At 40.2% G+C, this 20,747-nt stretch overlaps 1 protein-coding gene across 3 annotated transcripts; it reads left to right on the top strand.

The window, feature by feature from the left end:
• The first annotated feature begins 285 nt into the window (after positions 1–285).
• On the top strand, positions 286–20,719 carry epn1a (epsin 1a). Of its 3 annotated transcripts, none has more exons than XM_041792488.1 (13): positions 286–364; positions 7,607–7,777; positions 8,049–8,150; positions 8,484–8,642; positions 10,996–11,124; positions 11,472–11,592; positions 11,726–11,883; positions 12,034–12,105; positions 13,345–13,428; positions 15,568–15,853; positions 16,444–16,608; positions 16,828–17,070; positions 18,847–20,719. In XM_041792488.1, exons 3-13 carry the CDS (start codon positions 8,082–8,084, stop codon positions 19,308–19,310), a joined length of 1,950 nt encoding a protein of 649 aa, XP_041648422.1. In that variant the 5' UTR covers positions 286–364; positions 7,607–7,777; positions 8,049–8,081; the 3' UTR covers positions 19,311–20,719. The 3 variants fall into 3 exon arrangements, with proteins under 3 accessions (XP_041648422.1, XP_041648421.1, XP_041648423.1); XM_041792487.1 differs by lacking the exon at positions 286–364 and adding an exon at positions 502–627; XM_041792489.1 differs by lacking the exons at positions 286–364; positions 12,034–12,105 and adding an exon at positions 504–627.
• Positions 20,720–20,747: the final 28 nt, after the last annotated feature.

Below are 20,747 nucleotides of genomic sequence, written 5' to 3'. Positions count from 1 at the left end.
TTTTACTTCTCCTGGAAAAAAAGTGCCCAAAACGTCCATAACTCTGAGTTATTAAATAATACACAGAAAGAGGATGTTACATCTTCCTCATATAGAGACAGCGTGTATTCGCCAAAGCAGAGCAATGAAACCAAACACCCACCAACAGTCACGTCCTTATTTCTCTCCAGAAGACTTTCATCAACGTCGTTTGATACCTGTGTCATTTGGAGTTAAATTTTGGTCTTTAAATAGTCTATAAATTATTCATGAGCCTGTTACTACCATCCCAGGAAAACAAAGCTACAGGGGGTGCGGTCTTTCCTGTAGTCGAGAACGGAAGCGGAAATTCGGCCATCTCCTCGTACATTCAGGCTACAACAGGGTCAGTACACACCTGATTTGTTTTTATATTCTGGTTTTCTGTCTGTGTTTTTTGACATTTTGCCTCTTAAAATAAGAGTGTGCTTTCATATTTGTCCTGGAGAAGGGTGTGTCCTTGCCAAACATTGTACAGTCTCTCAGACATGTTGCCAGTTGCGAACTAACTAGCAGGAGCTAACAAGCTAACAGCTGCCTTGCTAGCTGGCTAATCTTTCCTAGGAGCAGTTACAGAGCAGCAAGTGATTTATTTTGTCACTCAAACTGGTAGGTAACTTTAAATACCTTTCTAGTCTGTTAGGAGTCAATGTTGAGACGAGGGGGTTGCCTTTCGGTTGACGTTAAGTAAGTTTGACTGGCAGTTTGCAGCTAGCTACACCCTCCTGTAACCCTGTGTACTTACCTAGACTTTACTCAAACCCTGGTGTCAAAGTGCTAACCAACTGTTTCCATTAGCTCAGGTGGAAATGGGAGTTTGATGCAAAAAGAAAGGTAGAATTAGAAGATGACAGGTGGCGTTGGTTGGCTGAATAGCTTTGCTCGTAAACTTATGTTTTACAAACAGTTTCTGACACTATTCTCGTTTTAACAAGGCTTTTATTATTAGCAATGTGGGACCATGTCAGACTACACATTAACCTGCTGTCTAGACTCCGTAGTCTTCAACAGGACTGTCATGATACCAGAATTATAAAATCAAGTATGATGCTAGTCAAAATTAACCGATATCAATACTCGTATCAATAGGAATATAAGCCATTTGCTACGTGCATCGGGGGATTTCTTGTTAAACATAAGAAATAATACATGATCAGTGCTAGTTGCAATTTTTGATAGATTTAATCCTCTTTAACGCACCTGTCTTATGAAGGATACGTTTCGATACCTTTATAGACTATTATCACCATAATGACAGCATCTTTATAACACGTGTTATCGAGATGTATCGAAACTTTTGACAACCCTAGACTCAGTTGTGCCCACTTCACAATGCTTTTCGATGTCAGAGCACACATTAACTTGTTGTCCAGACCCTTGACGTTTCTGTCTCTTCAATGTAGACGTAAAAATGTAAGCTAACGTAACGCCAGGTTACTTTTTGGCTGCTAACATTTCGCTAGCTGGCCAGCTTGAAGGTATTGCCGAGAGCAGCGGTTGTCTGGTCAGGTTGTTAACGTTATCTGTATGCAGGGTAGCAGGGTGTGGGATCACTTCTCTGTCAACCTCAGCTGCATGCAAGAGAGAGGAGGAATAAGTATGGCCAGCTCTTCTTCTTACTTTAATGTGCCTATCCTCAATCTTTCATTTAATCAGATCATTATCAACCATTTTAAACTGGCTTTTTGGGGTGCTGATTTAAGTAAATCAACCATGTCAATAAAGGGGAAGTGTCTTTTGTCTTTGTTAGCTGATAACAGAATCAAAAATACTTTTTTGAAAGTCTCAGATGTTGTTGAGGTATTTGACCCAAAAGAAAGCATGCTAGGTCTCCTATCAGAGGTAAGTTTGTGATTAGTTGTATGAACTTTGGTACAGAGATTCAGGAGTGTCTGAACTGACTTTGTAATGGTTGCCTAATGTGGGGTTATGCAACATGGTCTCATATTTGTTTGACCTACTAATTTAAAAAAGTATGCCACACGCTACAAGTGTTTATTTTCCATGCAGTGCTTAAGGAAGATACTTAGTAATTGTGTCTTAAGTGTAGTTTTCTCATTCATGCAATTGAAGTAGATTAAATACCGGAAACAAGAGCTGTGACTACATAGATAACCAATATAATGTGTAGTTCATGTTAGGGCTGGGGAATTCATCGAAATTGAGATTAAATCAAATATGGTCTGTGGCGATTTTTAAATTATAGAAGGTGCAATATTTCTATAACCTGAAATGTGTATAAAAAATACCAGTTTAAAATGTTTTTGCTGCAGGGATCTTACGCCCTACACATCATGCAATCATTAATTTTTTTCCACAATGCTTAAAAAAAAAAAAAAATCCTACTTTCTCATTTTTCCCTCCATACAAGTATTCATGCTGAATTTGTAGTATGAGTCAAATTAATCACAAAAGGATTTTTTTCCAAAATTTTCAGCCTAGTCTAGTCTATCTAATATTGTGTTGGTAATAATATAGAACAATTTATTGCTTTTGTTTGTTGAAAAATACATAGAGTTAGGAACTGAAAAAATAATAAACATAGTAAGCCACGATTGCAATGCTGGATTTCATGTTGACAGTTTAAGATTTCTTAAAACAGTCGGTGGAAAGTCAGTATTCATTTTGTGAAGTAAGAAATAGAACAAAAAACCCATACGGTTTTATGAGAATTTGAAATCCTCTCAGATGTGCATGCATATCAGAGTAAATACTCAGTCTATGCATGTTTGCTGACATGTCTGCTGGAGGCTAGGGAATGGAGAAAGCTGCCTACTTAGCCTGGCTTGAGGGAAAGTGCTTGTAGGGGGTCAGATTAAACTTATCTCTCTTAGAAAAGAGATTTTTGTCCCTCCTTTCATTTTCTCAGACATGGCAGTTAAAGGCGTGTCCAAAGTTACATGTTTTTGGCGCCCAAAATGAAGAGTATGTCCCTCACAGGCATGGATCTGATAATGCGTTAGTGTTATTAAGGGACTTAAAAATAATTGGATGATGACTTTGTTTAACAGATATCCCCTAAAGCATTTGTGGATCACAAAGCTAGTTCTGCAGGTGAATTGATAAGTTTTTAGTGTTTTTCTTACCTCTGTCCCTTTGTGACATGTGCTAAGAGAGGATGTATTAGGTGAGAAAATGCAGATTGTGGCAGTGAAAGGATGCATCTGGTCAGCAACATTGCAGCCTGCTGTGCAAGCAATCAAATACAAACAATGCTTTGTAGGTACTGAGGGGTCCGATATTGTGCCACAAAATCATTCTCTGCATGCCAGTACACCACCAGCAGCAGCTGCCAGGATCAGTCAGTTATGTTTATGTCAAATTCAGCCACCAGTTAGAGGTAATATGTTTCACAAGACTTTGTTTTTTCCCTGTCAGCTGTCCATTTTTGCAGATGACTTGCTCATTGTGCATTTCACCACCTGGCGATAGCTGACCAATGTAAACTTTGATGGCTAATTCATGCTTGGCCCATGTATGCTCTGTAATAGGCTGTTTTAGTTTATCATTAGTCTCATCCACAGTGACATCAGACGAGTACAAGACTTTTGCACTCAAGTCATAAAACACTTAACTTTTTTTGAACATTTTTTCAGTAGTAGTAAAAATACTGGTCTATAAATCTACACAATTAAAAGTTCAAGTATTTCATTTAAAGTTACTAAAAGTACGCTACTTTGTATTGAGTAGCTACTAAGGGGTTTTAAAATGTTTCCTTATCGTGCAAAAACAACATGACAATCTGGATCTCAAACCTGATTGTTTAGGTAAAAACACTTTTAAAATGAAGTGAGACAGCTGTTTTTGGAAGTAATGCAGGATCCTTCTCTCACTATGTGCACCTGACCAGTTTAATGTCACTGATGAAAGCTAGAACCTCCTCAATTTGACATTTTTACTGAGTACTTGATGCTTTTTAAAATGTGAAGTACAATACATCCTCAAAATATACTGAAGCAAAAACTGGTTTCGAAATGTACTCAAAAAAGTACAAGTACACAAAAAGCTACTCAGTCACTGTAATTTGAGAAAATGTGATAATGAGTTATTTTCCACCCCTGACTGTGGGTTGTAATATGTTTAAGTTTTAGTTTGGTTTGGTTTTACTTTCAAGCTCCCTTATGCAACATGTTTTTCCAAGATGGTAGTTCGTATGGCTGCAACTCACAATTGTATTTATTTATTTTTTAAAATAGTTTTCTAATTAGATTAGCTTCTTGCTTTATAAAATTTCAAAACAGTTGGACCAGTTATTCTAACCATTATGCTCTCCTTCAAGTTGGCCAGCATTTGTCCAGTTTGCTTGATATTCAGTTAACTGAATTTGTGGATTATAAAATTTTTATTAATGCAAATTAAAGTAACTTTGATCAGATTTACTGTTATCTTAAAGAGAACCAACTGTTAAATTATGGGAGCCATTAATTCAGCACTTTCAGCTCTAAGAGTTGCACAACTTTGACCGTCTTGGACAGTAAGAGGCTATGCAAATGAGTCCAAAATGTTAAAGTAATTATTGACTTGCTCAGTCATCAATATGTCACTGTTTTGAAATGCAACATCATGTACTTGAACCATGTCAGGGTCCAATGTCAAGGTTTTTGCCTACTTGCCCTTCAGGGCAAGTGCTTCCCAAATCTACTTGCCCCATCTAAATTCCTACTTGCCCTGTCCAGGAGGTACTTTTTCTGGCTGTCAGGTGCATACATTTTGCTCACAACATACATAGAACTAAAATCCATTGCCTGTCGACTGTGGAAAGCAATACACAACAGTTCTTTCTTAAGAAAACTGTATTTATAAGCTATGTGTTAGCCCACTGAAAAATTATATTTAACTTTGTACAGATCAGTGCAATGTGAAAGCTTCACCAGGTTTTTTTTTCCAAAGAACTTCAAACTCAGGAATTTCATATTTAAAATACTAATAAGGTAATAATACAAACTTAGAAATATTTTTTTCGTAAATGATGAAACCAACTATTCTCAGAGGAAAATGAGGTCAGTGAAACACTAAAGAAGTGGTGGGGTCTGCTACATATGCACCAAGTATAAAATGGTGCTTTTCTTCTGTTTTTATGTGATTTATTCATCATGAAACTGAAGAAATTTTGCTGACACGTGAAAATCAACCAGTTAAGATTTTTCTTGTTTGATTAAAAAGGTCTTCTCCAAAACTACATAGTGCCCCTTTAAAGTGCTATTTCACAGTTGTACCCTGTAACCGTAACAGTTAGACCAGTGGTACTTAACCTTATTTTACCAAAGAGCCACATTGTCTAAAAAATACTTTAGCGAGAGCCACAATACAAACCGGGAATGTAAGGTACATAATAGATCAGATAATCTGTTGTTGAAATGAAATAAAACTGTGAATTGGTGGATAATTATGAGGTTAAATGGGATACAGATGTCTATATAGAGTCAGAAGAACCAATATGTCACTGATAATGTGCATGTGTTTATTTTTTTTTATCACTGACAACAGGCTAAAACCTTGTATCTCAATTTTTCATGATTTTAATTTGTTTTTAATTTTTTTGATTAAAAACTTTTCATTCCCGGAAAAGTGGTAATTTTGGAGATACCGGTCTTTGGCCCAACACCAGCGTTATGAAAGTTCCACCTGGCCTAAAAAAATTTTAAGATATTAGAATGTGCTGAGTTTGAGCTATGAGATGCTTTTCAAAGAAAATGATGAATTATGGTTGGCTATTTGGGTATTTATATCTCACATTGGGGCATTTACTGTAGTTTTGTGACTTTATTAACATAAAAGAGATGCTTTCTAATTTTTTTCCACTCATTATTAATCCTTTAGTAAAAGGGGGAGAGGCCTCATAGTGGTCTTTACCCTGGGCCTCCAAATGACGAAAACCAGACCTGCCTCACATCTGCAACTCTCCAGACACATTGTTTCACCCTGCCTCATTTTGGAGCTTTGGTTTTATATTTCTGCTCTTTTGACAATATTTATGACCATTAGTGCATTTAAGATAAAATAAAACACCCACGTTTAGACAGATTTCATAGATATGACGTTATCTCCACGTGTGATCCGTGTGTGTTATTCTCAGTGATGACGTGCATTGGCATAATTGTCATAAGATATGGGTTTGAGAGAGCATCAGCAGGAAGTGGCTGGAGAAAAAGTAAAAATGAGGAAATGGGAAGCTTCAGATTAAACATGACAGCACACCTCAATGAATGAGCAAACTGAAGAGATGCACCACTGGCGGACTTCCTCTGCTCTCTTCTCTTACACACGCTCCTCCGTCAAGTGCATCCGACGGTAATAAAATACGGATTTAAAATAATAAACATTCAAATTTTGAAGTTAAAGCCTGTCTTCTTTATGTGGGTAACATATTTATTGATGTGACCTACCATGAATCTTTCTGATGACAGTGTTTACCTTCATTAAGGTTTTTAGCTAAAGTTTGTACAGCTGTCTGCATGTCAGCAGACACGCTCAACCAATGGAGGCCGCGACACACTGCATCTGGCTACTCGGGGGCTCCGTAGTAACAGAAACAAGAGAGGAAAATAATAAAATTAATGAATAGAAAGGCTCAGAGTCGTGCTTGCCCGATCGGGTAAGTCCTTACAAGTTTTGCTCGCCCGTCGGCTTTTTGAAGTTGCCCCGGGCATTCGGGCAACATTAATGTCGGACCCTGCATGTCCTACAAAGTTTGTCCCATTTAAACTCCTTTTTATTTTCAAGCCCAAGTTACTTTTCTCCAAATTTAGTCCTCTTGTTGGTGCAGGATCAGTCTGTTCAGTCTTCCTGCCAATTCTTAAGACCTGAAAAAATTTCTTTAGTTTCTGTTCCTCTGGAATTAACCCCCTCTAATTCTCCAAGTCAAACAGCGCTGACTTTGATAAGCAAAAATAAGTTTATAAATAATAAATGCTAACTATGACCAAGAGCCATGTGTGGATCACCAGCAAATCATGTGATTTCTGTTGCTGAATATCTGCTTTGTTTTGTCCTTATTTTAGAATGACTAGTTTAGAATTTGCACAAGCATTAAGTTTTATCTTCTTCTTGCATGCTGTTGCAGTGTTTCCTACATGGATGATACTCCAGTTGATCTACAAGGTGTATTTACAGCCTTTAAAGCATATCTGCTGACCATTTTTTCTATGTAATCACCATCCATGCATGAGTATGTCACTCCTCAAATGTATCTTAGAAATTCAGCTTCTTATGTTGTCATTGAGACTTTTTTTGCAGCTGCTTGCTGCTGGTATCCTCTTGCTCTCTGGGATGATGGTTGAAATACACTATTTTATCAACAATAAGCCTTCAGACAGACAGCTCACCTGCTGTGATTATGGAATATTGAGTGAAACATTTCAAGAGAAAAGTGATGAAAATTTGGCATCTTTCTACAAAGTACTACTAAAAAAACACATGGAAAAGTACAGAAACACACAAAAAATAAAGCTATGAAATGAGGCAGGTGGGATGACCCTCTCTACCACCCAAGTGTAGTCTCATTCTGTGAGAAACACTGCTCTGATTTAGATTTTATATCTTCAGTAGTTTTGCTTTTCTAAATGTTAATCTCAATCTTTCTCCATAGTTTACATTTCCCTCTGCCTGCGGGTTTGGACCCAATGTTGCCACGGGAAGAAACAGACAAACTGAGACACAGCACTCCGTGAATGAGTGGCTAAGAGGCCAGAGAAGAAAGGAAAGGGCAGAAGATTCACCAAAGGAGAGACCTTCATTGAGCATCATTTTTGTGTAACAGGTGTGCTCCAGTAATCATGTGATTTAAGATTGATTTCTGGTAGAGACACCATCTTTCACACTCTGATTGTTCTTCTCAAGGTCTCCTTCTCTCTCACACAGACTCTTGTACATCATCTCCTGTCGTCTTTTTAACTCGTTACCATCCTGAAGTTTTTAATGAATAAGTCATTATCATTTGTCTTTGTTTGAAATAACAATGTGCTTTACCCTGCCGCTGTTTGTTTGCACTGACTTTAATCTACAACACGTCTTCCCCATCTGCTGTTCAGATTGCAGCATAACTCGACGGCCAGACCGTTGCCATGTCGACCTCATCGCTACGGCGACAAGTAAAGAACATCGTCCACAACTATTCAGAGGCTGAAATCAAGGTTGTGTGTCCCTCTGCTTATTCCGCTTTTCTTCCTCTCTACACCCACACCCTCCGTATGTCCCTCTGCAGGGCCGATGACATTATGACATCACGTAGATGCTAATAATCTAATATTACTGTGAAGCACCCTCACTATTTCCCCTCATTAAAATGACTTAATCATATTATCCATTCATTATTTTGCCTTTCTCCGGCCTTTTCTATGATTGAGTTTGCGTAGCCACTCAGAACAATGTTGATAGTCACAAAGTATCAGCCATTTGATTATTCTTATCACAGACAGTCGGGGTTTAGGATAATTGAATCGTATCTCTTGTGTGTCACTGTCCAGGTAAGAGAGGCAACATCCAATGACCCATGGGGCCCCAGCAGCTCTCTGATGTCAGAGATCGCTGATCTGACCTACAATGTTGTGGCCTTCTCGGAAATCATGAGCATGGTGTGGAAACGCCTCAATGATCACGGCAAGAACTGGAGACATGTGTACAAGGTTTGTGCATACATGTGCTGATGTGAATAATTACTGAACAAATATTAGATTATTGTGTGTTCAGTTATGCAACTACAGTGGGGAGAACAAGTATTTGATACACTGCCAATTTTGCAGGTTTTCCCACAAAAGCATGTACAAAGCATGTAGAGGTCTGTAATTTTTATCATAGGTACACTTCAACTGTGCAAGACGGAATCTCAAACAAAAATCCAGAAAGTCACACTGTATGATTTTTAAATAATTAATTTGCATTTTATTGCATGAAATAAGTATTTGATCACCTACCAACCAGTAAGAATTCCGGCTCTCACAGACCTGTTAGTTTTTCTTTAAGAAGCCCTCCTGTTCTATACTCATTACCTGTATTAACTGCACCTGTTTGAACTTGTTACCTATATATGTGCACTTCCACATCTACAGTGCAGCTCAGAGGAAGAAACAGGCCTGTGCTGCACAGATATGGTGTTTACTGATGACCACCCTGTACTCAGGCATGGTTGCATTCACATCTCCTGCAGACTGTACTCAAGTTTTCATGAACCATCCCTGAGGCTGCATCTTGAAGTGGGCAACAACGCTCTTGAGTTCACACTGATAAATCAACCAGACTTTTGGGTTAAATGAACTTAAATCTGGAGGCTGAAAGAGCCAAATGTTACTCAACGTTATTCTACCCAAGAGCCACATTGTTATAAAAATACTTTCACGAGAGCCACATTCCAAAACCGGGGATGTGATGATCAATCTATCCATAGTTGAAATGAAACAGTGAATTGGTGGATTATTGTGTTGTTAAATAGGATCCAATAGGCTACATAAAATGTCTGTATAGCATATGTTTTTATTAATGTAAGTTCCAACTGGATTAAAGTCTTTTTTAAATATCAGAATGTGCTGATCATAGACTGTAGAAAGAATTGGACAAACCCCGTGTGACGTCAGTCGTCTGCTTACAATAGGCAGACACAAACAGCTCTTGAAGCTAATCCGTGGAGGCTTCCATATTGAAATTGCGGTCCCAAGCGAACTTTGAAACAACCTAATAGCCCGCCCACTAAGCGTGACTTCCTGTCAGCCTGCCAGCTAGCATTCTGGTTACAGAAACAGAGCTTCTGCCTGCCTAGCTATCTGTCAATCAAATGAGACACGCCAATCAGCTTTCATCCTAAATATAATCCAAACGATCGTGGTACAAAAATATTCATCCCCTGTATAGTGGGAGCACAATAAGACACTAGCTAATGAGACACGTTTGGTGTTTTGAACTAGGCTGTAAACCAGTGTATTCTAGTGTCAAAACCAGCTGTTTAACATGTGTCCAGACAGGGCTTCTGGTATTCCTGCAGCCAGCCTCAAGTGGACACTCACGGTATAGCAATTTTTTGCACTTCCGCGTTGGCTTCATTTTTCAGGACCAGAGGTTGCCACCTGGTGCTGACTTAGAGCTATAAGAAGCTTTTCAAAGAGCTGATGAATACTGGGTGTCTGTTTGGGTATTTATATTTAATATTTGGACGTTTACTGTAGTCATGTGACTCTGTTAACTCAAAGGGATGCTTGCAAATTTTTTCCCTCCCATTATTATTGCTTTTAGCTTAAGGTGGAGGGTCCCTGTATTGGTCTTTTCCATGGGCCTCCAAATGGCTAAAACTGGCCCTGCCTCACAACTGCAGTTCCCCCTCACAAATTGTTCTGTCCATGTGTGTTTGGCTTGTTGATGATGATGCACATTGCAAAAATCATCATCAAATACAAATATAGGAGAGCATAGGCAGGAAGTGACTGAAGAAATGTGTTAAAACGAGGGCATTAGAAGCTTCACTTTGAACACAAGACAGCACACCTTTAATGAATTAACTTACTGAAGAGACCAGCACGCATCCAATGGTAATAATATACAAGTTTTCATTTGAATTTGGCAGATAAAGTGTGTTTTCTTTGTGTGGAAATAGATTTATTGATAGGACTTATTGCAGTGAGTCTTTACTGCTGACAGTTTTCACCTTTATAAAAGATTTCAGGAGGATTTTTTCAAAGTAAGCCTTAAAAGAGCCGCAACTGGTCACTAAAGAGCCACATTCGGCTCGAGAGCCGCGGGTTGAGTAGCACTGGTTTAAACAATACATATTTCCTATTTTGTATACTAATGGTTTTTCTTATTTTTCATATTGTTGATTGGTGTGATTTGCCCTGTTACGAGCCGTGTGGCTGCATTTGTAGTTGAGGATATGGAATCTAACAGTCAGCCTGAAAAAAGTATTAAAACAGCTCCAACATTTGCTTTTACTTCCATCTTCACATTCATTCAGAGGTTGTCTTATTGATTGGTTGTGTTTTTTATTTCCACCAGGCTATGACTCTCATGGAGTACCTGATCAAGACAGGATCAGAGCGTGTTGCCCAACAGTGCCGAGAGAACATATACGCAGTCCAGACCCTCAAAGATTTTCAGTACATAGACAGAGACGGCAAAGACCAGGTACACAGACACACCTATGTCTACAAAGAGGTGTATACAGTTGAAGTGATTCATGAGTAAGGTCCACATTTAAGGAACGCAAGTGGCCTTTGTCAAACAAGCAGTTCACAGTTTATTAAAGGACATTCTGCAAACACTTTCTGGCCTCTTGTGCAAACCTTAGAGCCATCCATAAAAGTTTTTATGGTTTATTAACTCTGACTAATGCATGTTAAAGGTTTGCTTTATGAGCAGTTAGGTGTATAAGTTAATCTGTTGCATTATTGATAGAATATGTTTTGTTTGTGATGTATTTAATGAATAAATAATACATTTTCAGCTTGTGTTCCTACATTTGTATTTTCCAGGGGGTGAATGTGCGAGAGAAAGCCAAACAGCTGGTGACACTGCTTAAAGATGAAGAGAGACTACGAGAGGAGAGAATCCACGCCCTCAAAACCAAAGAGAAGATGGCACAGACCTCCAGTGGTGAGTAGACCTAAAACAGGATCTAAGCAAAGTCAGAGGTACAAAACATTGAGGAGGGATTTAATCACTGTCAAATTTCAGTGGTTTCACTGAAGTCGCTCTCACACATATGAATATGTTCCTCCACCTCCAGCCTCCTCAGCTCCATCAGCACCCAGCCTGGGGGGCAGCCTGTCAGTGGGCTCTCACTCTGGAGGGGCAGACCCTGAACAGGCCTGGCCACAGAGCTCTGGAGAAGAAGATCTACAGCTCCAGTTGGCTTTGGCCATGAGTAAAGAAGAGGCAGAACAGGTAACAGAAAGCTGAAAAGTAAAGCATAACTTCCTGCAGCTCAGTCTGTAGTTTAAACCAGCTGTGTATGTGCACAGAGGTATATTTCTGGTATTGTTCACTTCATACACATAGCTTTTCTCTCACCATTTAACACCTGACCTCCCCCAGACTAACGCAGACCCTCTGGAGGACGCAGAGCTCCGCTATGCAATCACTCTGAGCAAAGAGACGCAACAAAAGGTCAGGGGCAGAGAGTGTGCTCGGGCAACTGGGCAACCAACTATCTCTCTCTCTCTGTTGATTGGAATTTCTCCAACACATCAAGTATCAATCAGTCAAGAAAATAAATTCATGCTCATTTTTGTCATGTGTAATTTTCTCCAAGATACAAATTTGAATCAGATTGTTGAGAGCCTGTTAGATAATGCTGTGGCACTCACTGAAGCATTTGCACCCAAAAAGAGTGCAAAGAAGGTGCTTTCAAATCTTTGTCGAGGTGTGGTAAAACTGCATGAAAGTTGGCACCCAAAAATGGACCAACTCTTATGAAATTATTGAATTTGCATGGCAATGTAAAATATGTATAACTGACTAAATTGAACACTGAGTGTGAGTATGATTATTCTTTCCTCCCTCTTCCCATCTCTGATTGCATGTCCTCTGCTGTGTCCTGGACTTCACATTTTCTCTTTCTTTTACCTGTTACACTTCTGTTTCTTGTGTTTTTTTGTTTTTGTTTACTGTATTCTGAGTGATAAACATGGATGCCTATTGTATACAACATGTTTACAACTCTGCCTTTTGGAAGGGATGTCCCAGGAAAATCATTTAAAGGATGATTTGGTGTTTTAGTTCAAATGATGTGGGAAAGGAGCCACAGGTCAGACTTGAACCCTTCTTGAGGGCTTCCATACAATCGTACGATCTGTACCCCACAAAGTAGCCTCTTTATTCTAGACTTAAGACTTCCTTAATAGTGTTGTGTTCAAGAGTGGAGCAGCACTAACAGAAAAAACCCAACCAGCAATTTCCATGAAATGATCATAGTAAGAGACTTTGTCAACAAGAACAGTAACCACAGCTGCTTCTGCATGTATCTCTAAAGAGCCACTGTGGTGGGAAACTGCAGTTAAGCCTAGAACTTATTTTTACAGTGGGACTCATATCTGAAACCACTTGTCACAACAGTTCTTATACTCATTTTGACTCTCTTTAGACAACAGCTTAGAATGATCTTAATTTTTATGTACAACTGCTCAAAAATGACATATTTTTCCCAGACAAAACTGAGAGGAAGGCAAAACATGTTAAAGTTTTAAATTCGTTATTTTGGATCAGTGAGGGTAATAATAAGTCAAGTTTTCTTTTCCGTGTCCCTCTCTTGTTGACTTTGTAAAATGCAACTTAATTCTTACCTGTAGTGTGTGCTCTGAGGTTGTGTGTCATGTTGTTGACATCACAATGTGTTGTGATTAACAGGAGGAGCGACTGCGCAGAGGCGATGATCTAAGACTGCAGATGGCCATCGAGGAAAGCAAGAGGGAGAAGGCAAAGCCTGAGGAGGTATGTGCTCTCCCAATGTAATACACACACACGCACACGAGCTAAAATTAAGTGCATCCCATGGAACTACATCAACAGTTGAAATTAAATAATTTAAGGCCTATATACATAGCAGGCTTTTTTAGCACTTGCTATGCCGATATCCTCCACTTCAGAGTGCTTCTCACCAGTGTTTCTTGTTGCTACATTACAAAAATGAATCCCACTTTCCCCAGTAGAATCTGTAACATTTGAAAAATTGCCCAATGTGCTTCATTTTTGTGTACTTTAAGGAAATATCACACAGAAGACAGACTGACAATGTAAAGGAATCCCATCCTGACACAGTCAGCAGCTGCAGACCTGAAAATAATCCCTGATAAAAGACGAAGAAAGATGAGTTCGATCGATTTCTCTTCTGCTATTGTCAGAAGTCCTGCCCCATCTTGATTTTGATTGACAAGTATGGGAAAGGGACCTTAACGAGCGCAGTGTTGTTCCAAAAGTTGAACAGTTTTCAACCGTGAGCACTGTAAGGCACGATGGCAAAAACAGTTGACCTATTGCCCCTTTTTCAGCCCAGGGTGCTGATCACTCAAAACGCTGGACTACATTGGTTATGTATGTAGAACTCCCTTCTTCTACAGTTTTTATATACTTCTTCAACCCCCATGGATTCCTAACTCACGGCATAATATTCACTCCTTTGTGGCGGCCTGTCTGCAGTGGTCGAGTGAAGATGCTTGCCCCTGATCCACCAGAGGTGATAACAGGGGAGTAAGGCCAAAGATATTCTGGCTGTTTCACCTTGAGTTCTCATATGCGTATCCGACTGCGCCATCAGTGATCTGAATATTCTTAGTTGTGTATGGCCTGTGCCACTGGAGGAAACCACAAGAAAGCTCATGTCATACACAGCTACCCAACATGTGGGATGTAAAGTACAAATGTTGAGACACTTGAGGAGATTACTATGACGTTAATACAGAGGTCCTAATCAACGTAATATTAACACCGATGATCAATAGTAACATTGGATCAGCTCAGACTCATGATAATGGTCAGGACACACAATCTGCACTTTGATTCAATATCATTTTCATCTGAGTACAAATGTAACACTCCTGGGGTATTGCTTTAGTTAGTGACCATCTAGCCTTGTCAATGTTGTTGTTACATAAGACAAGAAGAGTCCTCGCCAATAACAATTTCATTATTTTTTAAAGAATATCATCATCCACTGTGTAACAGCCATGATCACACTTGCCTGAGTCACCACTTTGCATGGTCACTTTTTGAACTGCATCTTATTTTTATTATTTAAAGAGGCTTACTCAGCGATTTCTAAAACAGAACTATCTGTCTCAGCTGGTCTGACAAACATGTTGGTAATGACAATGACCCATTATGAAGATGTGTAAAGTAGACTTGGCTTATGTCATAAAACTTTGAGCAGTTATTGTCTCTGCTGCTGTGTTGACTGTCACAAGTCCACCTCCACACTGCCTCTGCCAGTTGTGTATACTGCATCACAAGTCTGCACTCTATTTATTTTTGAGAACCGAGCCGATGCATCAAACCGATGCTGAGAATGTGTGGCAGGCATGATGCATCCAGGTCCACGCAGTTAACAGCAAATATATCTCTGGCCTAATAGGGGCAAGATGGTGTGCTGCACAATGTGTGAAGCAAGATAGGAAAGCTCCTGCTGTGTGCCTTCATGTCATGGCTCTCCTCAATATCACAATAAATGTATAATCCAACACTGGGTGCAAGCTGTTAACGATTGTGGATGCAGTGTAGAAGTACAGCAAATGGGAACGTTGTTAGAGTGTTGTTCTGGAAAGAATATGAGTAAAGGGCAAGTGATCAGTTCTGTGCATTGAGTATAACATATATAAACTCAGTTCTAATTATCAAGGATGAATAATTAAAAGCAAATAGTAATGCTCATATCTACTGTAGACTCAACATTGTGTGGCACCTTTGTAAATCTTTGTCTGGTATCTGGTTTATCTTAGTCTTCTTCCACTTCTCGTTTTGTGAATTTCCTATAAACGCAGCACATTTACCTGACCTCAGTGTATGTGGGTGAGAACATTTAGTTTCCTCCTGAGATTATCTGCTGAAAAACGAATCCATGACTTCTCTCTTGTTCAGAGCGCTTTGATGGAGTTGAGTGCCGTGGACCCCTGGGGTGCTCCTGCTGCTGCCACTGTGGGCTCTGCGGGCCCCTCGCCTCCGCCCACAGTTCCTCCCCCTGCGGTCTCAGGTCCATGGGGAACCGCTGCTGCCGCCCCAGACCCATGGGGGGTCGCTTCACCCACATCTCCAACAAGCTCAGACCCCTGGGGTGGGGGCGCCCCACCAACTATAGCTCCTCCTCCAGACCCATGGGGGGAGACGTCCAACAAAGTTAACAACGTGGACCCCTGGGCAAGCTCAGGTAAGCAGTCACAACACTTAGATGTGAGCTCTGCGGCCAATCAGGTGGGTGGAAATGTTCTCATGGCTGAAAGAGAAACATCTCCTGTTTTATGGATGAAAGAGGACAGAGACCTTTACTCCTCTTCACTTCACTGTTTCATTTCCTGTCTTTAGAGCAGCCCTGTTTCATTATCTGTCATGTCGTTGCAGTCATGTCTCTTTCACTCACACGCTTTCAGTGTGTAATGTGGAAAGCTAGCATGCTGAATCCATTCTCCCTCTGTGTCTAAATCAGGGGTTTTTATCCTCTTGTTTCTACTCAGGACTGACTGTGGCTGTGTCTCAACCAGAGCTGTCTCCTCTTTTGCCCCTTTGTGTTTATTTAATGTGTGGGGTAGCTTCTTATTATCTCTCCTTTACCTCCACTGAGTTACAGACATTAAATATTAAACATGGTGGGCTTCAATCGTCACCTGTTGAGAGGTCAAGGAGAGAAGCGTCAGTGTTGAAACCCAGCCCAGCTTCCTGCTCCCTCCTTACTGTGGATTGTACCTGTAAGGTGTTGTGTTAACCCTCCCCTCCCCTGCGTCTCCTTCCCCTCCCTTGTAGCCGTGACCCCCCCCAGTGCCGACCCCTGGGGCCCCCCGGTGCCACCCAGCACTTCCTCCTCGGGGGGGCCAGTAGACCCCTGGGCAGGGGACGGGACTGTCCCTGCCTCTGACCATATCACCTCCGACATCTGGAGTGGCACCGCCAAACACACTAACGGCACAGGTACATTCACACATAAAACTACATAGATGCACAATCACTGAGGTAGTGGTGCACACTTAGAATCGATGACACTCAAGTTTTCAGTTTCATGCACACAACAGCTGTCTTGTCTTACATTTCATCCTCCTCTAGTTTGTGTGGTGCTGTTTTCCAAGTTTGTTTCATAAGGCTTGAATTATTTTGTATCCTGTGTCTTTATTTCATCTCCTCCCTCCTCAGGAGACCCAGAGCGACGGGGGTCCCCAGCACTCGGCTGTGACAGCACAGGCTCACCAGTGCCCTTCGACTTGTCATCTCTTGGTTCTTCACTTCCTGTTCGTAAGACTCCAGAGTCTTTCCTTGGCCCCAACGCAGCACTGGTGGATCTCGATTCCCTTGTGTCATCAAAACCCAAACCCAAACAGCCGCCACCTCCCTCTATCTCTTCCTCCTCAGCGCACAACCCCTTCTTACAGAACACAGGTTAGTCACAAATGCTACCTGTAAATGCACTTTCTGTCATTGTCTAACCCTGCTGTAGGCCATGTAGGGACATGTTACCTAACTGAATATGATGTCATCATGAGGTGTGGTTACATTCCCTGTAACATTTAACTCCCAGCAGATATAAAATAAGTTTGAACAGGTCAAATCAAACATCTGGAACCATCATATTCATCTTGAAATTCACAAGCATTAACAGAGTTTTGTTCTTCCTCATTTCCTCATAAGAAGCAGACAGAAACCAATTTAAGGCTCACTGATGACCAGAAGGTGAACTTTACTGTGTCCTAGAGTTGTACTAAACTGAAACCTTTCTGGGACAATGTAAATCCAATAATGACAAACACTACACTACAGATAGGTCATCCTAAATAACTTTGCTGTAGTGGGATATTCATGTGACTTTATAATAAACCTATCAAAGCTTTTACAAGAAAATAAAGCAAAGCTAATCCCGCAGGCTGAAGGGAAGCCACAGAGTCACCTGTGAAATATATTCAATGAATTATGATCTTTCTGTTTAGAGTTATAGGAAATGTTAGAAACAATAGAAATTGTTGACAGTTTATTTTGTAATATTGGAAAATTTAGCACATATTTTGAGAGGGGTCTGGCTGCAGACTGTACTCTGACGTCCAGTCTCACAGACCGTTCATCTGAGACGGCGTATATCCCAGGACAGAAGTGCCGAAATTTGCCCGTACAGTGCAGTACAGTACAGTACAATGTATTGTATAGCTTTAGAAATGTGATTTTTAGCAGCTTGAGCTCTAGCAAACAAAGTTAAACCTTACTTAGCTACATGGATAATGTGGCTACATAGCTTGCATAGCTGCTTTGTGACCTTACCTATTGCTATGCTAGCCACGTACCTCCTTTATCTATAGGTAAATTAGCTTTAGAAATGTGAGTTTTAGCAAACGTAGCTAAAACTAACTCAGCTATAGAGATAAGTAGCTTACGTAACTGCTCTGTGATCTGAGCTTTAGCTATCTTAGCTATTTAAGCTACATAGCCCAAGCAGCTAATTGAGCTACGTAAGCTACGCTTTCAACATTAGAATGTTTTCATGGGGCAACTTTTTTCCTGTATGCAGACTGTTTTCTTGACTTCATTAAACGTTTTGTAATCAGGTTTTGTAGGTCAGGTTTTTTACTTTTAACTTTCGGTATCATAACACTTGCCATAACCCTTACACTAACCCTAAACAGAAGTTTAATCCGACTTTATTTTGAAAGTTTTAAAGTGTGTTTCTGTGTCTCAGAAGAACAGTCTGTGAGAGTGGCCATCAAGATGAACCAGATTGTCTTGCGTTTTTCTTCATTGTATAATGTAAATTGAATATGAGAACCGTTTTTTTCTGGGTCTTTTAGTAAAGTGCTACTAAATTAATTGGCATTTAGTTTTAACGTGTATTGTTTTATTTTAAAATCTCGAAGAAAAACTGTTGGTCAGGTTTGTAAAGCTTAAGGATATGATGTCTTTATTGATAAATTTGTAACTGTAAGATAATTACCATAAAGAGAGCCTAAATAAATATAAGCCAGTTTTTAAGTGGATACAGACTTGGCCAATCTGAGATCCTCTGTTAGGGAATTTCATATCTCAGGAGCCCGGAGAGCAAAGACCCAGTCACCTTTTGCCACAAACTGAGAGTCAGGGACAATCAGAAAGTTCCTCTATAAAATAAAACAGAAATAAAAAGACATTAATTTTTCGTTCTTTTTTTAAAGCTGCGTCTTTTTCCTTCGTCAGGTTCATCTCCTGCTCCTGGCATGGCAGTGACTCCAGGCAGCACCATTTCCAGTCGGGGCGTTTCTCCAACGCCTGCCTCCTCCAACCCTTTCGGCGTTGCTCCACCCATGACGTCCATCTCCCCTCAGCCCTCGTCCCTGGGTCTGAGCGGCCTGCGCTCCAGTCCTGTGCCTCCCAATCCCATGCTAAGCATGGTGCAACCAGGACTGGGCATGGGGCCCATGGGTGTGGGGATGGGGGCGCCCGGAATGATGGGCATGATGCAGGCCAGCCCCATGGGCCTCCCCTACAGCAGCCTGTCACCAATGGCCCCTCCGGGCACGACTCTGCTGGGGCCCGGAGGTGCAGCACCTCAGCAGCTGATTTTGGGTGGGCCTGCTGGAACAGGAGGAGTGATGGGGGCAGGAGGAGCAGTGGGAGGCGGAGGAACGACAGGAGCGAGCACCAATCCTTTTCTCCTTTGAGGAAGTGTCACCACTACTTTGCTCACCTGTTTCGACCTCCTCTTGTCGTACCTGCTGCCCCCTCATCACCCCCAACACATTTTGTGTCCAAAAGAAAAATGTGTACATCTCTATATTTAAAGAAAAACAAAAAATCGAAAAATTATGTTTATCTTTTCCTTCAAAAGCATTATTTCATTTCAGAATAATTTTCCACATTGAGTTCCTTTCATTTCAGTTTGGGTTTTTTTGTGGGCGGGAAATAGAGATCTATTTATTTTGTTTTAATTCTCTTCTGTTCTGTACTGTTCGTCATGTTGTGTTTCTCATCAGTTCTGTCATGAGATGAAGGTAAGTCTGTGAGAGCAGAAGGCTTTTCAGCAGTGTCACTCTGTTCTAACATTACCGCACTGAGAGACGGATTGAGGGAGAGGGGATTATAGCCACTAACAAACTGAACAGAGAAACTGTCAATCCTGCCTCTTCCTCTTTTCTCCCTCTAGAATGAAGACAAACACTGAATCTCTGAATTTCAACCAGTGCATGAAGGATGATTTTTCATGAACTACAGACTGAGATACAGACTGAAACACCTGCATTAACATTTCAGGCACAATGTGGTCAAATTATTTCACTTTTAATTTAATTTAATGTTAAATGTAATTTATTTTTTTCCAATTATTTGGGAACGAATAAACAATAGAATCACACGCTGATGCCATTTAAATCAAATGCTTATTTTTTCTTTCTGATTGTTGTAGAAAATAAAGAAAGCTCTGACATCAGTGGTCAGATGGGAAAAATGATGGGATGTGTTGCTGAATGTGTGTGTGATTGAGATGCTCATTTGTGAGTGTGAAAGAATGCAAAGTGCAAATGCTTGTTCCTGTGTAAATGTATCGCTATTTGTCTCCATTTTCCCTGTGTCCGATCTTATTTCAGTGGCTCAGAAAGAAATGACATCAAATATTTTGTTTTTAAAAACTGTCACTTGTATTAATACGATGTAATGTTGGGATTTCAAATAGGTGAAAAGGTATTATAAGGGCCACTCATTTCTCTGCCAATCTGTTAGTTTTATTATCTGCCCAATCACACATTTCATATGGGACCCTTTGTGAACAAGCTTCCCAGAGCACCACTGTCCTGTGTTTCATCTCTCTTTGCCTTCAGGGAGGGAGACATACTGATGCTTCTTCAAAAAAGACAATTACTCAATGAATGAAAGAAAAAGAAAACAGGGACTTGGCGACATGCTCCATGCTGTTCTTTTAATTTAGTTTGATGAATTTGTTATTTTATATCAAGAAAAAAAATATCTTTTATCGGGTCAGGTTGAATTTTGTGTGGTGATGACTGTGAACATTCACATTTGAAAAGCAAAATGGAAAAAAATCAAAAGGAATTTATGAAATAAAACAAAAACACAGGATGTGTTTGGCTTCTTTCATGCTTGTA

This window comes from Cheilinus undulatus, linkage group 8, assembly GCF_018320785.1.
Source record: "Cheilinus undulatus linkage group 8, ASM1832078v1, whole genome shotgun sequence".
Classification (NCBI taxonomy): domain Eukaryota; kingdom Metazoa; phylum Chordata; class Actinopteri; order Labriformes; family Labridae; genus Cheilinus; species Cheilinus undulatus.
The sequence above is the reverse complement of the archived record's forward strand: the minus strand, read 5'-3'. Positions and strand labels throughout refer to the sequence as shown.